This window comes from Staurois parvus, unplaced genomic scaffold (genome assembly GCF_062004578.1).
Source record: "Staurois parvus isolate SC_StPar_1 unplaced genomic scaffold, SC_StPar_1.0 ptg000389l, whole genome shotgun sequence".
NCBI classification, from domain to species: domain Eukaryota; kingdom Metazoa; phylum Chordata; class Amphibia; order Anura; family Ranidae; genus Staurois; species Staurois parvus.
The window spans coordinates 2,976,928-2,998,083 of record NW_028318185.1 but is presented as its reverse complement, the minus strand read 5'-3'; the positions used below and the strand labels follow the sequence as shown (position 1 = coordinate 2,998,083).

Sequence of the window (21,156 nt, the reverse complement as noted above, 5' to 3'; positions counted from 1 at the left end):
CCTCTGTGATCATTCACAGATTTCACATGTAGTAAGCAATGATGTCAGAAGTGACATCTTGCTTACTACTTTGCATGTGATCACTGATTGGCCAATCAGTGATCACATGATCGGGACCTCGTACAGAGGTCCCGTCCGATGATCAGTGTTTCACTGTGTCCGGAGGACACAGCAGGCACTGGATCGCGGTGCTGCACGCTCCCAGGGAGGGCGCACAAGCAGGGTGCGGGAGGCCGTTTATAAACGGCCACCCGACCCTGCACTGCCACCGTCCGGCCATTTATATAGAACGGCCGGACGGGAGGTGGTTAAAGGTATGAGCATTGATCTGCATATGATACCAGTTAAAGTAGAGCTATAGGCAAAACCTTTTTTTTCTTCTACTTTGAATAGAAGGGAGGGTTATAACCCCCATCAGATTTTTCTGCCATCTGTGTCCCATCGGGGAGATTTCCCTTCACTTCCCGTCCCAAAGCCAAAGAGTACGTGAGAGGAAATCCCTTCAAATTACCAGAATTCTTTTGGGACCCCCAGGTCACCAGAACTAGTTTCCCCATTGGAAGATGTCCCTTCTATTGCTTGTCTGGGGGCAACCCAATATTTGGGATTTTGTTTAACTTTCCCTTTCAATGATAATGGTAAACAGGACATATAGAGAGGGTGAATCTCCCCAACGGGAGACACAGACAGCAATAAATACTTAATAGGTGTTCTAATCCCTCTCCACTCTATCCAAAACTAAAAAAAAAAACGTTTTGCCTTTTGGTATACTTTAAAGCAACCTGACAAGTTAAAAAATATTTTCCTATGTTATCTATAGTTTACCCTAATCAGCCCTTTTTAACTCCCTTTTCCCCTTCTCGCCTTAATCCTGCCAATTTTTTTTTTTTTTTTTTTAACGATTAATATTTAACCTTTTTTTATTTTTATTCATTCTATTCGCTAATGTTTTTTAGGCCACAATAAAAACAAAAGTGCAAAATTGAAAAACAAAGCCTTTTCATTCATTTCTTGTTCATCGTAAATAACTTTACAATATTTTGTACCAGAATAATAATTGTAATGTCATTTTAAACAGGACAAACACCAATCAAAGTAGATTTTTTTTTTTGCAGTTTTGTTATATGGATTGCATAATAAAATAATTTCTGCATGACAATTGTACCAACAAATTATACCAAAATTATATACAGTATGTATTATGTTATCCCAAGTAGTCTCCAAGTAGTGGAATAAACAGACCCATAGCAGAAATGAAAAAAATTAAAATTGCTCTGGTCTTTGTTTTTTTTAGTGTTTCTCACATACTTTTGCAAGTACATGTGAAGCCACACACACACACAAAATTTAATAAATATACAATTATACTGTAATTTAGAGGATTTATATAGCACCAACAGTTTTGCATAGCACTTTACAATGTGATATATGTATATATATTTATTATTATTATTTCAAGTACTTATATAGCGCCGTCAATTTACGCAGCACTTTACATATATATTGTACATTCACATCAGTCCCTAACCCTCAAGGGGTGTACAATCTAAGATCCCTAACTTACATTCATACATACACATACTGGGGACAATTTAGACAGGATCCAATTAACCTACCAGCATGTCTTTGGAGTGTGGGAGGAAACTGGAGTATCCGGAGGAAACCCACGCAGGCACAGGGAGAACAAGCAAACTCCAGGCAGGTGGTGCCGTGGTTGGGATTCGAATCAATGACCATAGTACTACCAGTCGGAAGTGCTAACCATTTAGCAACTGTGCTGCCCATTTGTTTGTTTATTTATTTATTTATTGAGAGAGAAAATTTTATGGCAGCTTACCAATCTTCAGATGTGGTGGCTGAACTGGAAGCATAAAACAGCATCATAATAATAATAATAATAATAATAATAATAATAATAATAATAATAATAATAATAATAAAACAGTGTTTTTTCCTTCTATAAACTACTAGATAGATTAGATTGTACACCCCTTGAGGGTTAGGGACTGATGTGAATGTACAATATATATGTAAAGTGCTGCGTAAATTGACGGCGCTATATAAGTACCTGAAATTCAATTAAATTAATTAGTCACTCCTCCCCCATGTAATTGACTTGAACAACAGCAGGCATGTTTGAAGTCTAGCCTGGGTGATGACCATGGCTCCCTCCATAAACAGTGGAGTAGACATTATCACCCTAGGACAGGAAGCATATTATTTGCAGGATCACCAGGTAAAAATAATGGGTAAAAAAAAAGTCTTGCAAAAAAGAAAACAAATGCAGCCACCAGATCTAAGGACTGATAAGGTGCAATATTACATTCCATGGTTTAGATCAGGGGCGGACTGACCATTTGGAAACTCAGGCACTGCCCGAGGGCCCGGGGTCAGTAGGGGGCCCCATGAGATGCCCCTGGTACCTTTTTCATAGGCTATTTTGAGTTTGGGCAAGGGCACAGGGGCCCCATGATCCCCTATTGCCCGGGGGCCCCATGAGTTGCCAGTCCGCCCCTGGTTAAGATATTTTTTAAAAGTACTGCAACACAACAGACACCCAGACTGTGAAAATCCTCAGTGTGCGTTTGCATCAAATCCAACAAGATCAATTAAAGTGCAGAGGAAGTGCTATCCTTTCTTATTAGAAAGTCAAGCATGGTTTGCAAACAAAGTTTCATGGAAGTACCCCATATTATAAAGTACAGTATATATATATTTAAACTATCAATTTTATACAAATAATGAAAAAGCATAAAATTCAGCTTATAAACGTATTATTTATTAGTTATTACAGGTACTTATATAGCGCAATAATTTTACGCAGCGCTTTACATATATATTGTACATTCACATCAGTCCCTAACCCTCAAGGGGTGTACAATCTAAGGTCCCTAGTAATAATAATAAGCAAACTTATAAGTGACTACCCAAAAAAATATCCAAAAGAATAAATCCAAAAGAATATATATATCCAAAATATATATGAAGTCCCATACACCTCAAGTCCAAAATAAAGTTCACGTATCCAAAATCTTTACAAGTGATCTCTCAATATGTCTTTATCCCCAGATCAGATTGGTGATATATTCCAGAAAGTCTTCAAGTGCCTCAAAAGAAAAAACTCAACATAGTGTGTTACCCTAAAAAATATATTGAAGTTACTAACTCAATTTATACCCTTGAGATCTCACGATTGCTGTGACACTCTTAGTTTTATATTTTGCATGTTACACGTGTGGCACAAAATATATATATATTTTTTAGGGTAACACACTATGTTGAGTTTTTTCTTTTGAGGCACTTGAAGACTTTCTGGAATATATCACCAATCTGATCTGGGGATAAAGACATATTGAGAGATCACTTGTAAAGATTTTGGATACGTGAACTTTATTTTGGACTTGAGGTGTATGGGACTTCATATATATTTTGGATATATATATTCTTTTGGATTTATTCTTTTGGATATTTTTTTGGGTAGTCACTTATAAGTTTGCTTATTATTATTACTATGTTTGTACTTCAGGGGAAGGAATGTTAAGCAATTTATTGGGATTTTGGTAGAGGAAGGAAGTGCTATTTATTTTGTATTAATCTAAGGTCCCTAACTCACATTCATACATACACATATAAGGGCCAATTTAGACAGGAACCAATTAACCTCCCAGCATGTCTTTGGAAAGTGGGAGGAAACTGGAGAACCCGGAGGAAACCCACGCAGGCACAGGGAGAACATGCAAACTCCAGGCAGGTGGAGCTGTGGTTGGGATAAATAAACCTATGAATAAAATGAATACATTATTATTATTATTTTTAAATAAATAATAAATGCAATTTTAAATAAATAATAAATGCAATTTTTTAAACAAAGTTTTTGTTTTTAGGGTCACTATCTTCGATTTTCAATTCAGAGAGCAGAACTTTGATCCCAGTAATAAGCTCTCCAAGTACAGCAGAAGTGGAAGAAATATTAGAGAAAAGCTCTGTGTGCAGCTCTATGGAAGGACGCCCATGTGTTAACAAAGGTAGGTATGACTTTGTGCTGCTTCTTCCTGGTAATTGCTCACATAGGAAGTCTATGCCTGGCTGTATTGCTGTATGTGAGGGGTGGGGCTTAGGAGATTCCTTAATTTTGGAAAAACGGATGAGATCTGCATTTTATTACCATTAAATCAGTATAAAAATATGTAAATGTAATTTTTACAGGTAACAACACATTTTCAGATGACACAAAGAACCTCATACCAGCACAGCAGAAGACAATTCCTTTAAGTCTGGTTGGAAGCGTGGAGGAAATTTCTGTTAAAGAACCTGGTAATGATGGGGGGCCGCACCTAGGGGTGTATTGATAAAAAAATTGCAGAATAATTCATCCAGTGATACTGCATTTACATTTGTTTTGTGTGAACGGAGGGGGGGGGCAAAAACTACTAACAGGCAGGGCTTTTTTTTTTTCAGAGAATAGGTGCAGAAACTACTCAAATATCCATTATAATAGCAATATCAGATAGAGATTTACACAAAAATGCATCTTACATAAGCCAATCTGTTTATCCGGTTACCTAAACTTTAACCACTCGCCCTCCAGCGGATTCCCCCCCCCCTTCCTGACCAGGACATTTTTCGCGATATGGCGCTGCTTTAATTTAACTGATAATTGCGCGGTCATGCAACTGCAATGCTGCACCCAAATTAAATTTATGTTATTTTTTTCCCACAAATGGAGCTTTCTTTTGGTGGTATTTGATGACCTGTGGCATTTTTATTTTTTGTGCTATAAACAAAAAAAGACCAACAATTTTGAAAAAAAAAACCCCCAATATTTTTGACTTTTTGCTATAAAACATGTCCAGTAAAAAAAATTTTAAATCAAATTTTGTCATAAATTTAGAACAAAATGTATTCTGCGACATGTCTTTGCTAAAACAATCCCAATACATGTAAATTAGTTGGTTTACATAAAAGTTTTAGCGTCTATAAATGGCGGTATAGATACTGGGACTTTTTTTTTTATGCTAGTAATGGCAGCGAACAGCGGCTTATAGCGGGACTGCGGCGGGCATTCTGACACTGGAGGCGGAACTCACTAACTGCCACTGACATCCCCAGTGACACCAATACAGTGATCAGTGCTAATAAAAATCACTGACACTGTACTAATGACACTGGGCAGGAAGGGGTTAACATCTGGGGCAATCAAAGGGTTAACTGTGTGCTGTAATACTGTGTGTGCTGTGTGTGTTTTACTAGAGAAACATGCTGCTGTGCAGAGAAATACACAGCAGCATGATAGAGACCTATCTTGTTTACACAAAGGTCTCTCCCCTGTCACTGTTTCTCGGCGATGGCTGGGTGCCGGCGGGGAATCTCCAGCTGGGACCCAATGATCGACATCTGTGGCCGCCAATGGCTCGGGTAGGATGGTGCGAGCATTCCCTACTCAGAAATGCCAAATCACACACACACACACACACACATATATGTGTGTGTATATATATATATGTGTGTGTGTGTATATATATACAGTATATATATATATATATATATATATATATATATATATATACGTGATTTTGTGCAGCCCTGCCACCCTGTCGCCCCCAAACGTATATCACAGAACTCCGACCTCACTTTCCAAAAGGGGGATTAAAGGTCAGCCCACAAAACAGTGGCAGGACCATGGGAGGTGTCAACTATAAAGGAGGATCATAGATCAAATGTAGCAAAGAGTCACTCATATCCTGCTTGTCTAAACATGGTCCCCAAATTTTGGCAAATTTGTCTGGGCACCCTCTAGCATCATAGGTCAACTTGTATAGTGGAAGATGTTGATTGATAAGGTGACACCATAGACTAATATGTAATGGTTCAGACTGTATCCAATATGATACAATTATTTTTCTAGCATAGTAAAGCAATAATCGTAAGAACAATTTAGTCTTGGAGGGAAGCTCAACATCATCAAACACCCCCAAAAGACACCATTTAGGATTACATATATTAGGGAGCTCTAAGATTTCCGAGATGAAAGCAGTGACCGCTGACCAGAACAGTGTGACCTTGTTACAAGACCATACCATAGGAGGGAAGTCTCCCTGTTCTATTTCACACTTATGACAAGTGGGGTTGGTACGTTTATGCATTAAAAATAGCCTTTTAGTGGTATAATGCTGCATTAAATATGCTGCGGCTGCAACACGCAGCATCAGAGCAGCGGCACGTGAACACCCTCCTCTGGGTGTATTGAAGACTTTAAGAGGCGGTCTGAGGGGAGGGCAGTTAAACCTTGGCTCAAAAAGAGGCCTAAATGTTATGAATGAATGTTATCTGTGGCTTTTTAAACATAATGCAAATGATCTCAATTATTAAGTGTTAATATATATAAAACATAAAATAATATAGGTGTATGTGAAGATCAGCTATGTATGGAATCTGTGCATATGTTTTCTTTCAGATAAAGCAAGGCAGGAGATAAATATCTGTATTGCTGTATTATACATCTGCATCTTCATTTTCCTCATCTTCCTTTGTGCAAGGTAAGGAACATATAAAGTTGCTTTAAAATAAAACATTGCTGTTTACAAGTATATTACATACCCCAGGGCTTGCAAAATTTGCTCTCTCGACGATCATGGCAACACCGCACCACATTTTACGCGGCATTGAAAATAATGGCACCTGAACCTGCGTTTTACGATCACAGCGATTCTGCTGCGATCCCAAAATGCCCAGGTGTGAATGGAGCTGTCCTGGTTCACACATATGGGATTCTGGATTCATTTTGAAACTCACAGATTCGCATGATAGGCTAGATATTTCGTGTTCCTATTGAAGTGGTTCACACAGATGTGGTCCACACGCATTATGTTTTGAGTGCCATTATTAAGGGCATGTGGAGATAAGTGTTTTGCTATTGACAGGAGTTTTTGCATTGAAGTTTATTGGGAGGTGTTTGCGCACTGGGGTCTATTGGGAGGCATTTGCGCACTATAGTTTATGGGAAGCGTTTTCCCATTGAAGTCTATGGGAGGCGGTTTTTCCATTGAAGTCTATGGGACGCGATTTCCCATTCAAGTCTATGGGGCGTGATTTCTCATTCAAGTCTATGGGGCGCGATTTCCCATTCAAGTCTATGGGGCGCAATTTCCCATTCAAGTCTATGGGACGCAATTTCCCATTCAAGTCTATGGGGCGCAATTTCCCATTCAAGTCTATGGGACGCAATTTCCCATTCAAGTCCATGAGGAGCGATTTCCCATTCAAGTCTATGGGGCACAATTTCCCACTCAAATCTATTGGAGGTAATTTTTGAACTCAAGTGCCAGGACACAATTTCTACTTGCCATGGTGACGTTGCGCCTGGGATTTGTTGCGCCCTGATATACCCTATTTTAGACCACATGAGGTCATCAGCGCTTCTCTATGCACGTGGGGTCGAAAATGCACAAACCAGAACATGTCCGAAAGCTCCATGAGCTACATTGCCGTGTTTGTCGTGCGGAGGGCAGCCTATTGAAATTGGTTGGGCTGCCCTATGCGTGTCATACGAAAAATGCACAAAAAAAGAAAACATGCATTTGACATCTATGTAAATGGAACCTTACAGCCCAGCAAAACAACAAAGTCTATGAATGCCGGTCATAAGGCTATACTGATATTATTAACCATGACTATTTATTGTAGGTTCTGGACAAGTGCCTTCATCCCCAGTCTCTTTGCTCTGCTGTTGAGTTTTGCATGTAAGTACAAAAGTAACAAAAGTTTTATTACAAGTTCTAACCTTTCTTGCAATCAAAAATTGAAAAGGGTCCCTTTGGTTTATTTTATATAATGGAATGTACATGGGGAGATGCTGAAAAGCATATAAGTTGATGTGAACACTCAGAATTTCCAACTAGACTGGAATAGTCAAGCATTATGGTCAGAAGATCACACTGTTTTAGCACCCAAGACATAGAAGGCCCCATGTACACCGGGCATTGGAAGTACCAGTTCATGGAGTGCCGTTGTTCAGCCACAAGTGGAGGGCCCAGATGCACCATCCAGCCCCACTGTCCACAGCCTATCAAACTTTATGAGAGGCTCACAGCTACTGCATCTGGACAGGGCTGGATGGTACAGTCAGTACCGGAGCCCCATTGTCAGGAATGGACTGGCCAGCAATGGTGGGACTCACCTGCTTTATGAGCTGCTGTAAGGGACCGCCTGGCGGTACCACTAGCACTCCACTGAGTAGGCGTCCCCAGCGCACGGAGTCTAAGTCCCAGGTTGCTTGTTCACCAGGGCCCCTGATGGTGGGGATGGACTTGGAGCCCCCTGAGACCAGGTCGTGGCTACTGGGTGCGTCCGTCAGTGGTAGTGGTATGCGCCAAGGGCTCCCACGGGGAAGAGTCTGATATGAGGAGGTCAGCAGACCCCACTGCACGGGATGGATGGATGGATGGATGAGCAAGGTCAGACGGGCCGGGTCGGTAACAGAGAGGACGGCAAGGTACAAGGCAGCGGGCATAGAATAGTCGGGTCACACGCCAGGTCAGCAACAGCAGGTCAAATCCAATAGGGGGCATTCAGGAGAGAGGTCAGGCAAAGCAAGGGTCTGGGCAGGAGAAATACAGCAAGGTCAGGTACAATCCGGGTCAGCAACTACAATTCACAGGTTCACGGGTACAGGATACAGGTAAGACCAGAAGGCACTGAATGACAGCTCAGGGTCGTTTAAATATCCCGCCCTGCGCTGCCATTGGTGCCCAGCGGGCGGCCGCGGCTTCTACTGCGCATGCGCGAACTCGAACGCCGCGGCCGGCCCGGACCCAGTGCTCGAGTCCCTGCGCCGGGCGGCATACTGCGCCTGCGCCGGGACCATCGCGGAGGGGATCGAGGGGATCCCTGACATTGCCCCCCCCCCTACGGGCAACCTCCGGATGCCCACCCGATCTCTCCACCACGGGTGATCGCGAAAGAACCTCCGGACAAGTCTAGGTGCATGGACATTCTGGGCTGGTTCCCAGGAATTGTCCTCAGGGCCATAGCCCTTCCATTTGATTAGGAATTGGGCCTGGCCCCCCCTCCTTCGGCACTTCAGGATTGATTCCACCTCAAATTCCTCCTCACCCTCGACCGTTATGGCTTCCGGGGGTCTAGATTCTCGGTCAGGGAAGGCATCTGGGATTACTGGCTTCAGCAGAGACACATGGAAGACTGGGTGGATTTTGAGTGTGTCAGGAAGGACGAGTTCGTAGGCCGCTTCGTTGACCATCCGTTTAATGCAGAAGGGGCCTATAAACTTGGGTCCCAATTTCTTCGACGGACAAAGCATCTTTAAATTGGACGTCGCTAGCCAAACCTTCTCCCCAGGCCGCAACACAAGATCTCCCCTCCGTTTCCTGTTGAATGCCTTCCTGTAGTCTTCCTGGGCCCGACTAATGGCCTCTTGAAGCTTCTTATTGTTCGTGGAGAAAAACGTTACTACGTCTTGCGATGCTGGTACTGGGCATTCCGGGACCAAATCCGGGAGGAAGACAGGGTGAAACCCATAGTTGGCAAAGAACGGGGACTGGCCCGTCGCTGAGTGACGGGCATTGTTGTATGCGAATTCCGCTAGGGGGAGAAGTGGCATCCAGTCATCTTGAGTAAATGACATGTAGCATCTCAAGTATTGCTCCAGGGTCTGATTGGTCCTTTCGGTTTGACCGTTAGTTTGAGGGTGGAATGCAGAGGAAAGGGACAATTTGATGTCCAGGGCTTTGCACAGTGCCCTCCAAAATCTCGACGTGAACTGGACCCCTCGGTCTGAGACAATGTCTTCGGGGACCCCATGCAGCCTTACTACCTCACGAATGAAAACTCGCGCAGTCTCGGCTGCCGAGGGGGTTTTCTTCAACGGGATGAAGTGGGCCATCTTGGACAAGTGGTCTACGACCACCAGGATTGCCGTGTGGTCTAGTGATGGCGGAAGCTCGACTATAAAGTCTAACGATATCTTTTGCCAAGGCCGTTCAGGAATCGGTAAGGGTCGCAGCAGACCCCAAACTTTGTTTCTGGAAGGCTTATTCTTTTGGCAGGTGATACAGGACCTTACATAGCCCTTACAATCTTTAGCCATGTCCGGCCACCAGAAGGAGCGTCAGAGAAGTTCCAGGGTCTTTTCTGGGCCAAAGTGCCCCGCCATCGGGTGGTCATGGCAATGGCCCAAGACCAGGGTTCGGGCTACCTCCGGCACCACAATCCGATCTTCCCTCCATAGGAGTCCCCCCTTGTTCTGGAGGAGCCCTCCGGCTGAGGTAGAGACGGTTGTGGATGCCTCCATTATCTTGGAACGAAGGTCCGACTGAAGGGCCAAGAAGTTTCCCGAGGACAAGATGGTGTCGGGTACTGGGGTCTCCTTGGCGTCCTCGTACATACGTGATAACGCATCTGGCTTAGTGTTCTTTGATCCAGGCCGGTACGTAATGTGGAAGTTGAATCTAGAAAAGAATAGTGCCCATCTTGCCTGTCGCGGGCGTAAACGCTTGGCGGTTCTCAGATATTCTAGGTTTTTGTGATCAGTAAAAATTAAGATGGGGTGCACAGCACCTTCCAGCAGGTACCTCCATTCCTCTAATTCCGTTTTGATCGCCAGTAGCTCTCGATCACCGATATCATAATTCTTCTCTGCTGGGGTAAGCTTCCGTGAGAAGAAAGCTACAGGATGGAGCAATTCCTTGGTGCCCTTCCGCTGGGAGAGAATGGAACCTACCGCATTCTCCGATGCATCCACTTCCAGGATGTAGGGCAGGGCGGCGTCTGGGTGACCCAAAATGGGTGCCGAGGTGAACAACTTCTTCAAGGCTTCAAAAGCTTTCTGAGCTTCAGGTGTCCATCTGAACCGGGTTCCCAGCTTGGTTAGCTGAGTAATGGGGGAGACCAGACCCGAGAAGTTCTTGATGAACTTTCGGTAAAAATTTGCAAAACCAATAAACCGTTGGACGCCTTTCCTGTCCGTGGGTTGAGGCCAATCCAGTATTGCAGCGACTTTCTGGGGATCCATCGCGACCCCCGCGGTGGAGATGATCAGGCCCAAGAAAGTAATGCTGGATTGTTCGAAACAACATTTCTCTGCCTTGGCGTACAACCCATGCTGCCGCAATCGCCCCAATACCCTCGCTACATGTATTCTGTGTTCCCCCAAGGAAGGGGAGAAAATCAAAATGTCGTCTAGATAGACGATAACAAAGACATCCAGGAAGTCCCTAAAAATGTCATTCACAAAGTGTTGAAACGTGGCCGGAGCATTACACAACCCGAACGGCATGACCAAATATTCAAAATGGCCGAAGCGGGTGCGGAAGGCCGTCTTCCACTCGTCCCCCTCCCTTATGCGAACCAAGTTGTATGCTCCCCTCAAATCCAGCTTTGTAAAAACCACTGCTGTTTTTAAACTTTGGAATAATTCTGGTACTAACGGCAGTGGGTAACGGTTCTTTATCGTGACCCTGTTCAACTCCCTGTAATCGATACACGGCCTCAAGGTTTTGTCCTTTTTTTCAACAAAGAAAATTCCCGCCCCCGCCGGTGAAGTGGAGGGGCGGATGAACCCCTTCTGGAGGCTGTCCTCGATATATTCCTTCAGGGCTCCCAATTCGAGCTCTGAAAGGGGGAAGATTCGCCCAAAAGGAATTTCTGAACCGGGTAACAGGTCAACGGGACAGTCATAAGGGCGGTGGGGGGGTAGAGTATCAGCTCCCCGCTTGCTGAACACATCTAGAAACTCATGGTAGGCTGCCGGGATTACCTGTTTTAATTCAGCTTCCCCCTCAGAGCACAGGAGGATTTGGGGGACCCCCGGGCCCGAAGTGCAGCAGTATACCCGACAGTATGGAGAAGGGAACGAAATTACTCCGGTCTCCCAGTCAATTTGGGGGTTATGGGCCCGTAACCATGGGAGCCCCAAAATGACTGGGAAGAGGGGTGAAGCTATAGCATCCAGGCGGAGCAGTTCCTGGTGCTGGCCGGCAATGACAGTGGCGATGGAGGGGGTTTCCTGGTTCACCACCCCTGATTTTATCCGGGAACCGTCAGCCAAATAAATATTGAACCCCTTCTGTTTCAATTGGAGAGGAATACCCTGCTGGTGAGCAAAATTAATGTCCAGGAAGCAGCTGCATGCCCCCGAATCAACTATGGCTGACACTTCCACGGTCCTTTCCGGAAGCTGAAAGGAAAGGGGCACCACTAAGTATTGGGATGGACTAACATTGCCAATGGACAAGGAAGAAGAGGTGCACTTACTCAGTTTCTGCGGGCAGGATCGTACCATATGACCAGCTTCGCCACAGTAGAGGCACAGGTTCTGGGATCGTCTGCGCTGATGTTCCTCTGGAGATAGTTTAGGCCGCGCCAGGCCGAGTTGCATAGGTTCAGGGATATCTCCAGGTGGCCGGTTCTGGATGTTTGGCCTAGGTGCTTGACTGGGCCCTTGAAATGGCCCCCAGGGATTTCCATGACCCTGGCCGGACCTCTCAAACCTGCGTTCCCGCAGTCTACGGTCAATCTTAATAGTCAGTGCAATTAAGTCCTCTAAAGTCTCAGGCACCTCCACCCGGGCGAGCTCATCTTTCAGGCCTTCTGATAGGCCTATACGGAACTGATGCAGGAGAGCAAACTCGTTCCAACGTGTGTCCCCCATCCAGCGCCTAAATTCAGACGCGTACTCCTCCGCCGCTCGGCGGCCTTGCCGGAGCGTGTACAAAGTAGCTTCAGCAGAAGCTGCCCGCTGTGGGTCATCGTATAGGATGGCCATTGCGTCAAAAAAAAAGTCAACCGAGCTAAGGTGAGGGTCATTTTTTCCCCGCAGTCGGTGGGCCCAGTCTTGGGGTTCACCCTGCAGGAGGGAGATGACGAACCCCACCTTCACGGATTCAGTCACAAAGGTTCGTGGTTGCAACTCAAAATAGAGGAGACAGGACTCACGGAATGACCTGAAGCGTGTGCGGTCCCCGTGAAACCGTTCCGGTAGGGGTACTCGGGGTTCGGCCGCCGGGAGTGGGGCGGATGCCCCAGAAACCGGTACAGGGGCTGCTACGGCCGGGGGTGCGGGGACCGCGGCCTGTGGGGCAGAAACGGATATAGTGCAGGTCTGGAAGTGATTCTCAATCTGCTGACATCTGTCCTGCAGGGCCGATACGGCCTGCGTCAAGTTAGACAGGTGCCTGCAGATCTCCTCAAGCGGCGAGGGCCCTTCTCTAGACTCAGTCATGGCCTTCTGGTACTGTAAGGGACCGCCTGGCGGTACCACTAGCACTCCACTGAGTAGGCGTCCCCAGTGCACGGAGTCTAAGTCCCAGGGTGCTTGTTCACCAGGGCCCCTGATGGTGGGGATGGACTTGGAGCCCCCTGAGACCAGGTCGTGGCTACTGGGTGCGTCCGTCAGTGGTAGTGGTATGCGCCAAGGGCTCCCACGGGGAAGAGTCTGATATGAGGAGGTCAGCAGACCCCACTGCACGGGATGGATGGATGGATGAGCAAGGTCAGACGGGCCGGGTCGGTAACAGAGAGGACGGCAAGGTACAAGGCAGCGGGCATAGAATAGTCGGGTCACACGCCAGGTCAGCAACAGCAGGTCAAATCCAATAGGGGGCATTCAGGAGAGAGGTCAGGCAAAGCAAGGGTCTGGGCAGGAGAAATACAGCAAGGTCAGGTACAATCCGGGTCAGCAACTACAATTCACAGGTTCACGGGTACAGGATACAGGTAAGACCAGAAGGCACTGAATGACAGCTCAGGGTCGTTTAAATATCCCGCCCTGCGCTGCCATTGGTGCCCAGCGGGCGGCCGCGGCTTCTACTGCGCATGCGCGAACTCGAACGCCGCGGCCGGCCCGGACCCAGTGCTCGAGTCCCTGCGCCGGGCGGCATACTGCGCCTGCGCCGGGACCATCGCGGCGGGGATCGAGGGGATCCCTGACAGCTGCAGTACCAGGGCTGGCCAGCGGGTGCTCCCAGCAATCAGAGACTCAACCTTGCAGCCAGTCAAACACCTGGAACTGATTATACTGGTGTATTTAAGGGATGGCCAGACCTGCAGACTCTGCCTTGGTGTGTGTTTCTCCTGGGCCCTGTATCCTGTTCCTGCTCCCTGTTCCTGTCTGATTCGTTGCTGACCCTGCTCTGATCCCTGGCTTTGTCTGACCTTTCTCCTGCTCCTGATCCCTGGCTTGTCTGACCATTCTCCTCTGCCTGACCCTCTGTACCACGCTGCCCGCTACCTGCTGAACCTGGCTTGTGACCCCGACCATTCTCCGCTTGCTCCCCCTGTACCTACCTGCCCGATTGATATTGACCCGGCCTGCCTGACGATGCTTGCTTGTATGTACTGTCATCTGAGGGTGGTTGGTTTGGTTTGTTTGCACTGTGTTATGTTTTAGTATTGCACTGCGTTTATGTTTGTATTGTTAGTGTTAATAAATTATATTGTTTATAAAATATCTGAAGTCTGCGTTTCCCTGCGTCAGTCACATACCTCTGGTCATACCCTGGAGCCCTGACACCCATGTAGGGTGGCTAAATGCCACATGGACCTTAGAAGCCATGGGCTAAATCAGCCATCTGCTGGCTGTTGCGTCACTGATGTCTGTTAGTGACATAGAGACCAGCAGATGGAACAACGGGGCACAGTGGGGAAGCAGAAACTAAACACCTTGGAAAGTGCATCCAATGTGAGGATTCTGCTGGATCGAAGATCCGAGAAATAGGCAGCAGGACAGGTGGGTATTAGTGCTTTTTTCTTTTACATGGTGTTTTTGGATTATGTTTTTGTAGCAACAGTGTGACTTTCATTGTCAGGTACATGTGCAGTAATGTAAACGTAGAGGAAGGAAACTATACAATATACAGTTGCAAGAAAAAGTATGTGAACCCCTTGGGATTACGTGGAGTTTTGCATGAATTGGGCATAAAATGTGCTCTGAACGTCATCTAAGTCACAACAATAGAAGAACACTGTCTGCTGAACATAATACTACACAAACATTAGATGTTGCCATGGTTTAATTGCACATAACATGTAAACATTCGCAGTGCAGGGAGGAAAAAGTATGTGAACCTTTGGACTTAATAACTGGTTGACCCTCCTTTGGCAGCAATAACCTCAACCAAACGTTTCCTGTAGTTGCAGATCAGACCTGCACAACGATCTGGAGTAATTTTGGACCACTCCTCTTCACAAAACTGTTTCAGTGTAGCAATATTCTTGGGATGTCTGGTGTGAATCGCTCTCTTAAGGTCATGCCACAGCATTTCAATCGGGTTGAGGTCAGGACTCTGACTGGGCCACTCCAGAAGGCGTATTCTGTGCTGTTGCAGCCATTGGTTTGTTGAATTACTTGTATGCTTTGGGTCATTGTCCTGTTGCCTCACCCATCCTCTGCAGAGCTTCAGTTGGCGGACAGATGGTCGTACGTTTTCCTGCAAAATGTCTTGATAAACTCTGGAATTCATTTTCCCATCAATGACAACAATCCATCCAGGCCCTGAGGCAGCAAAGCAGCCCCAAACCATGATGCTCCCTCCGCCATGTTTTACAATGGGGATGAGGTTTTGATGTTGGTGTTGTGCCTTTTTTTCTCCACACATAGTGTTGTGTGTTCTTCCCAAACAACTCAATCTTGGTTTCATCTGTCCACAGTATATTTTGCCAGTAGTGCTGTGGAACATCCAGGTGCTCTTTTGCATACTTCAAACGTACTGCAATATTCTTTTTGGACAGCAATGGCTTCCTCCATGGTGTCCTCCCATGTACTCCATTCTTGTTTAATGTTTTCCTTATTGTAGATGTGTCAACAAAAATGTTAGTATGTGCCAGAGATTTCTGTAGGTCTTTAGCTGACACTCTGGGATTCTTCTTTACCTCATGCAGCATTCTGCGCTGTGCTCTTGCAGTCATTTTTACAGGACGACCACGCCTAGGGAGAGTAGCAACAGTGCTAAACTTTCTCCATTTGTAGACAGTCTGTCTTACCGTGGACACATGAACATCAAGGCTTTTGGAGATACTTTTGTAACCCTTTCCAGCTTCATGCAAGTCAGCAATTCTTGATCGTAGGTCTTCTGATAGCTCTTTTCTGCGAGGCATGGTTCACATCAGACAGTGCTTCTTGAAACCAGTAAACCCAAAATAGGTGTGTGTTTTTTAAGGGCAGGACAGCTGTCAGCAACACATCCAATATCATCACACTGATTGGAGTCAAAGTTGGCTCACTCCTGGCTCCAATTATCTCTGGGAGAAGTCATTAAGCTAGGGCTTCACATACTTTTTCCTCCCTGCACTGTGAATGTTTACATGTTATGTGCAATTAAACCATGGCAACATCTAATATTTGTGTAGTATTATGTTCAGCAGACTGTGTTCTTCTATTGTTGTGACTTAGATGCCGTTCAGAGCACATTTTATGCCCAATTCATGCAAAACTCCATGTAATCCCAAGGGGTTCACATACTTTTTCTTGCAACTGTAGTATGTGTTATGGTGGACTCCTGGCATGGGTTCTAAGTGACAGTGGTCTTTATGTGAGATCATGAAGCTTGAGATGGGCCAGAGAGCTTAGTGGTCTGCTTTGCTGCAATTGTCACTCGTATTGCCCCACCAAGAGGTTGAAGAAACGGGAACAGCTACAGTGTGAAGACTGCAGTATAGGACAGTAGGTGATAGAATATTCAGGTACAGGCAGGGTTCTTGGCAGGCAGCAGGCATAAAAGTAGTCAGGTCCAGGCAAGGCTCCTGGCAGGCAGCAGGCAGAAGAGCAGTCGAGTCCAGACAGGGCCTTGGCAGGTGGCAGTCACAAGACTAGTCAGGTTCAGGCAAGGGTTTTGGCACGAGGCAAGATTCGTCAGGTCTAGGCAGGGGTCTTGGTAGGCAGCATTTAGAAGAGTAGTCAAGTCCAAGCAGGGGTCTTGGCAGTCAGCAATCAGAAGAGTAGTCAGGTTCAGGCAGGGGTCTTGGCAGTCAGCATTCAGAAGAGTAGTCAGGTTCAGGCAGGGGTCTTGGCAGGCAGCAGGTAGAAGAGCAGTCAGATTCAGGCAAAGGTTTTGGCAGGCAGCAGGTAGGAAAGTAGTCAAGTCCAGGCAGGGGTCTTGGCAGGTAGCATTCAAAAGAGTACCCCGTCCAGGGAAAGGTCTTGGCAGTTGGCAGGCAGAAGAATAGTCAGGGTTAATCTGGGTCAACAATGGTCAGGCAGTCTGACAGGTAAGTATTGTCGCTCTTGCAACAAGGGGTAGCTGATGAGAAGACACAGTACCCTCCACTTCAAAGGCTGGAGCTTAAATATCCTTTTGGTCAGAGGCAATGCCCTGTGTAGTTTCAGGGAACTTTTGAAGTCCTGCAGCAGTTCTGCGTGTACCATTGGCAGGCATTCTGTGAGTACCATTGGAAGTGCAAACAGGAATTTTGGATGTATCGTAACAATATGCTTCCTGTTAGTCCTAACAAACAAAGGTTCAGCCCAGGGGCAGACTGACAACTCATGGGGTCCCCGGGCAATAGGGGATCATGGGGCCCCTGTGTCCTCATCCACACTCAAACCACACCCAAAAAAGCCTATGACAGGTACCAGGGGCATCTCATGGGGCCCCCTACTGACCCTGGGCCCTCGGGCAGTGCCCGAGTTTCCAAATGGTCAGTCCGCCCCTGGTTCCGGGTGCACACCACTGTGTTTTTTTTTAATTTCAATAAACTTTGTTGACACAGCTGTGTGTCCATTCTTAAATCATTACTCCCACCAAACATGACTCCTCTGATGTAGTTTGCCCTCAGTTAGGGATTTATCAAAGGACTCCTTAGGCCAAATTTGAGGGCAAAATGCGTCAGTGGAGGAGTCATATCCTGGAGGAGTAATTAAGCAAAAATGGCCATTCAGTAATGTCTATAATGTTTTTAGAAACTAAAGAACAAAAATAGTGGTATGTGGTCTGGACTTTTGCTTGCCAAAACTGGGCCTGGCACCTGTGGCCAGTGAACTTGGAAGTTTCCTCCAGCGGAACGGTTTGTCAGAGTTAGGAGCAGGGGCAGACTGACATCTCATGGGGCCCCCGGGCAATAGGGGATCATGGGGCCCCTGTGTCCTCGTCCACACTCAAACCACACCCAAAAAAGCATATGAAAGGTACCAGGGACATCTCATGGGGCCCCCTACTGACCCAGGACCCTCGGGCAGTACCCGAGTTCCCCAATGGTCAGTCCTTCCCTGGTTTGAAGTCATGTGTTAACCTGTGCAAGGCAAATCTTAGAGCTAAGGCTGGCTTCACCCCTATGCTGCCCATTCAAAATAAATATACCCCAACACACCAGACCAGACCAGAACTCATGCACCTGACCCCTTTCAATGCGCCACAACACAAGGTACTGTGTTATCATGCATCGCACTGCACTTGGATTCTAATCAAAATTAATTTCAAAGTACTAATGCATACAACCCCCAATTCCAAAAAAGTTGGGACACTGTGTAAAGTCTACATAAAAACAGAACGCAATGATATGCATCTCATAAACCCAGATTTTATTAATAATAGTAAACAGATCAAATGAACCACGTACTATTTTAATAAAAAAAAAATAAGGTAATTTTGAAATTGATGGCAGCAGAATGTCCCAAAAAAGTTGGGACGAGGCAACAAAAAGCTGGCAAAGTAAATGGTACTAACAAGGAAGAGCTGTAAAAAACATTTTTAGGTTAATTGGCAACAGATCAGTAACGTGATTGGGTATAAAAAGAGCATCTTAGAGAGTCAGAGTGTCTCAGAAGTAAAAATGGGCAGAGGTTCACCAATCTGTGAAAAGCTGCTTCTAAAAATTGGCAAACAATTTTGGAATAATATAAAAATTGCAAAGAATTTCACAACTCTTTTTTAGATATATTGCTGCCATCATTTGCAAAGTTACCTTATTTTATTCTTAAAATAGTATATTTTCTCAGTTTAAACATTGATATTTTTTCAATTTTCTATTGTGAACAAAATATGGGTTTATGAGATTTGCCAACTGGGGCTGTACATGATGCAAAACCATGGCACTGAAGGTCTTAAAGGTCTGAAGCCAGCCTAAAAGTTAGACAAACGTTAACTTTAGAATTTACGTTTGACATTTTATTTCCTGTATAACAGATGTTCTATACCCGGCATCAAGAAGTAGAAGAGGTCCCAAGAAGAACAGAGGGGTAAGTGACTTTAAGACTAGTGTAGCACTACCCCTAGAGAATTGGGTCCCCCTATAGTCCTGCACTGCCAGGCAACACGCATTCCTCACAGACTTGTATCCAGGAGACAGTAACCAGCCCTTGCACTTGGGTTTTTGTAAGTTTTATTAGGGGAATTGAACTTGGATAGGGTAAGGGATGTATGGGATGCCCAAAGGAACTGTAAATGAGGACAACTTCCTGGAACTATGTACAAGACTTTACACAGAAAAAATCTCTTCTTAGAGAGCTTCCAGCTTCTACTGGTGTACCACCCCAGACCCCAGATAATCCTTCTCTATCCAGCTGTCTGAAGGAATCCCTGGACAAGGGGATCCAGTGCCTGCCACTGTAAGTTGAACAGCTCTGGGTAAGGAGCTAATCAGGTTCTCCACCAGAATGCTCCTTTCCTCTTTAACTGTTCCAGGGGTGTAGTATTACTTACTCAGTCCTGTTTCTATGAGCTGGTGGGTTAGTAACTGCTTTCAGGCCTTTTGCTGGGCTAGCTCCTTCCCTGCTGGACAGGTGGTCCTCGCTCTGGGGGCCAATGAGGTCTGAGCTTTCTTCCTCTCCAGCACCATTGCCTGGATGTGGATCCCTTCCCAACTGGGCTCCCTCCCAGGCTCCTGCACCTCAGCCTTTTAACTCCATGTTCCACCCAAACTCTCCTGCTGCTGAGCAGGCTCTATCACAAATAATAGCTGCCCTGGCCTCATGCCAAGCCTCCTGCTTGGGGATTGGCCAGGGTCCCCTAAGTGTGCAGGCCAGCCTCTCCTCATCCCCGCCCACTGCTTCTAGAATCTTATCTAAGATTCTAGAGCAGAGGGAGGTATCAGGGAACTGACTCGCAGAGCCTCTCAGCCCTGATCTGAATTTAACCCTGGTAACTTTTACACCTGGGCTGCTACTCTGCCCTCCTAACTAAAAATTGAACACTAGCTCCCAATTGCTGCCTAAAAAGGTGCTACATTTGGTATGGGTGGTCCCATGTACTGTATAAATGTGCCTAAAAGAAGGTCATATTTTTCTCCTAAAGTGGACTTTCCATGAAAATGGAGGATCCACTTTATTGATAGCCTCGAGCCTCATATAGTGTACAAAATCCCATGAAAAACGTTTTTACATAGTAAAATTACCTACCTCAGCCCTGGCTTCTGGGAGGAAGTCATTCAGCATTATAGAAGCCTCCTAGCAAAGCTGGCCCTCAAAATCCCACAAAAAGGTAATCAGGCAATAGGTTGAGTGCATTCCTGTGGAATTTCAAGTGACGATCGTTCCTGGGAAGCCGGAGACTTCATCTGCTTCCTCCAGAAACGTCTGATGCCGAGACTGAGGTAAGTTTTCTGACACCCAATATTCTGAGATTGTTATGGGAGGAAAGGTTTTAAGTGCCAATGATCACCAATGATGGAGAATGGGATGGAGAGTTTTAACGTGCCATTGACTACCAATGATTGGGTGGGAGCTTGCAAATACCACTGACCATCAGTGATTGTGGGATTGTTTAGGAAGGGAGAGGGTTAAAGTGCCACTGACCACCAATGACTGTGGGATCTCTTTGAAGGGGATTAAAGTATTTTGGGTTTATCCATGACATCTAGCTTTTGCAAACAAAGCATTTTCAGTGCAATGCAATTGCATCCTCCAAGGAACTTTCTTCCATTACATAAAACTTGCACTTGGCTTCAGTGGGTGACTTTTAAATGCTAAGTGCACCTTAACCACCTCACAACCAAAATACTTCTTCATTTTCAAAAAACATAAGTTTCCCTTGGGGTGTCTACTTTTCAAAAAGGGGCCATTTCAGGGGTGTTTGGAGCATCCTGGCATTTTTATTTTATATGTTTTATAACAAAGTAAGGGAAACATGGTGTTCAAGGGCTGTGAGTTTGTGGTCACCGCATAATTTGAGATGTGACTTTGGTGGGCCAACCTGGTTAGTGGGCTCAGGTGTT

General features: G+C 45.7%; 1 protein-coding gene across 2 annotated transcripts in view; it reads left to right on the top strand.

Annotated features, from left to right (window-relative positions):
- TMEM71 (transmembrane protein 71) overlaps positions 1–21,156 on the top strand; it is a 68,056-nt gene that overhangs the window by 40,509 nt on the left and 6,391 nt on the right. The window contains exons 7-11 of one of the 2 annotated variants that reach the window (XM_089685940.1): positions 3,885–4,025; positions 4,207–4,314; positions 6,455–6,536; positions 7,684–7,739; positions 19,131–19,183. In XM_089685940.1, coding sequence (XP_089542066.1) covers positions 3,885–4,025; positions 4,207–4,314; positions 6,455–6,536; positions 7,684–7,739; positions 19,131–19,183 — 440 coding nt within the window. Of the gene's footprint in view, positions 1–3,884; positions 4,026–4,206; positions 4,315–6,454; positions 6,541–7,683; positions 7,740–19,130; positions 19,184–21,156 lie in introns of those variants that run through there. The other variant, XM_089685941.1, reaches the window with a different exon arrangement.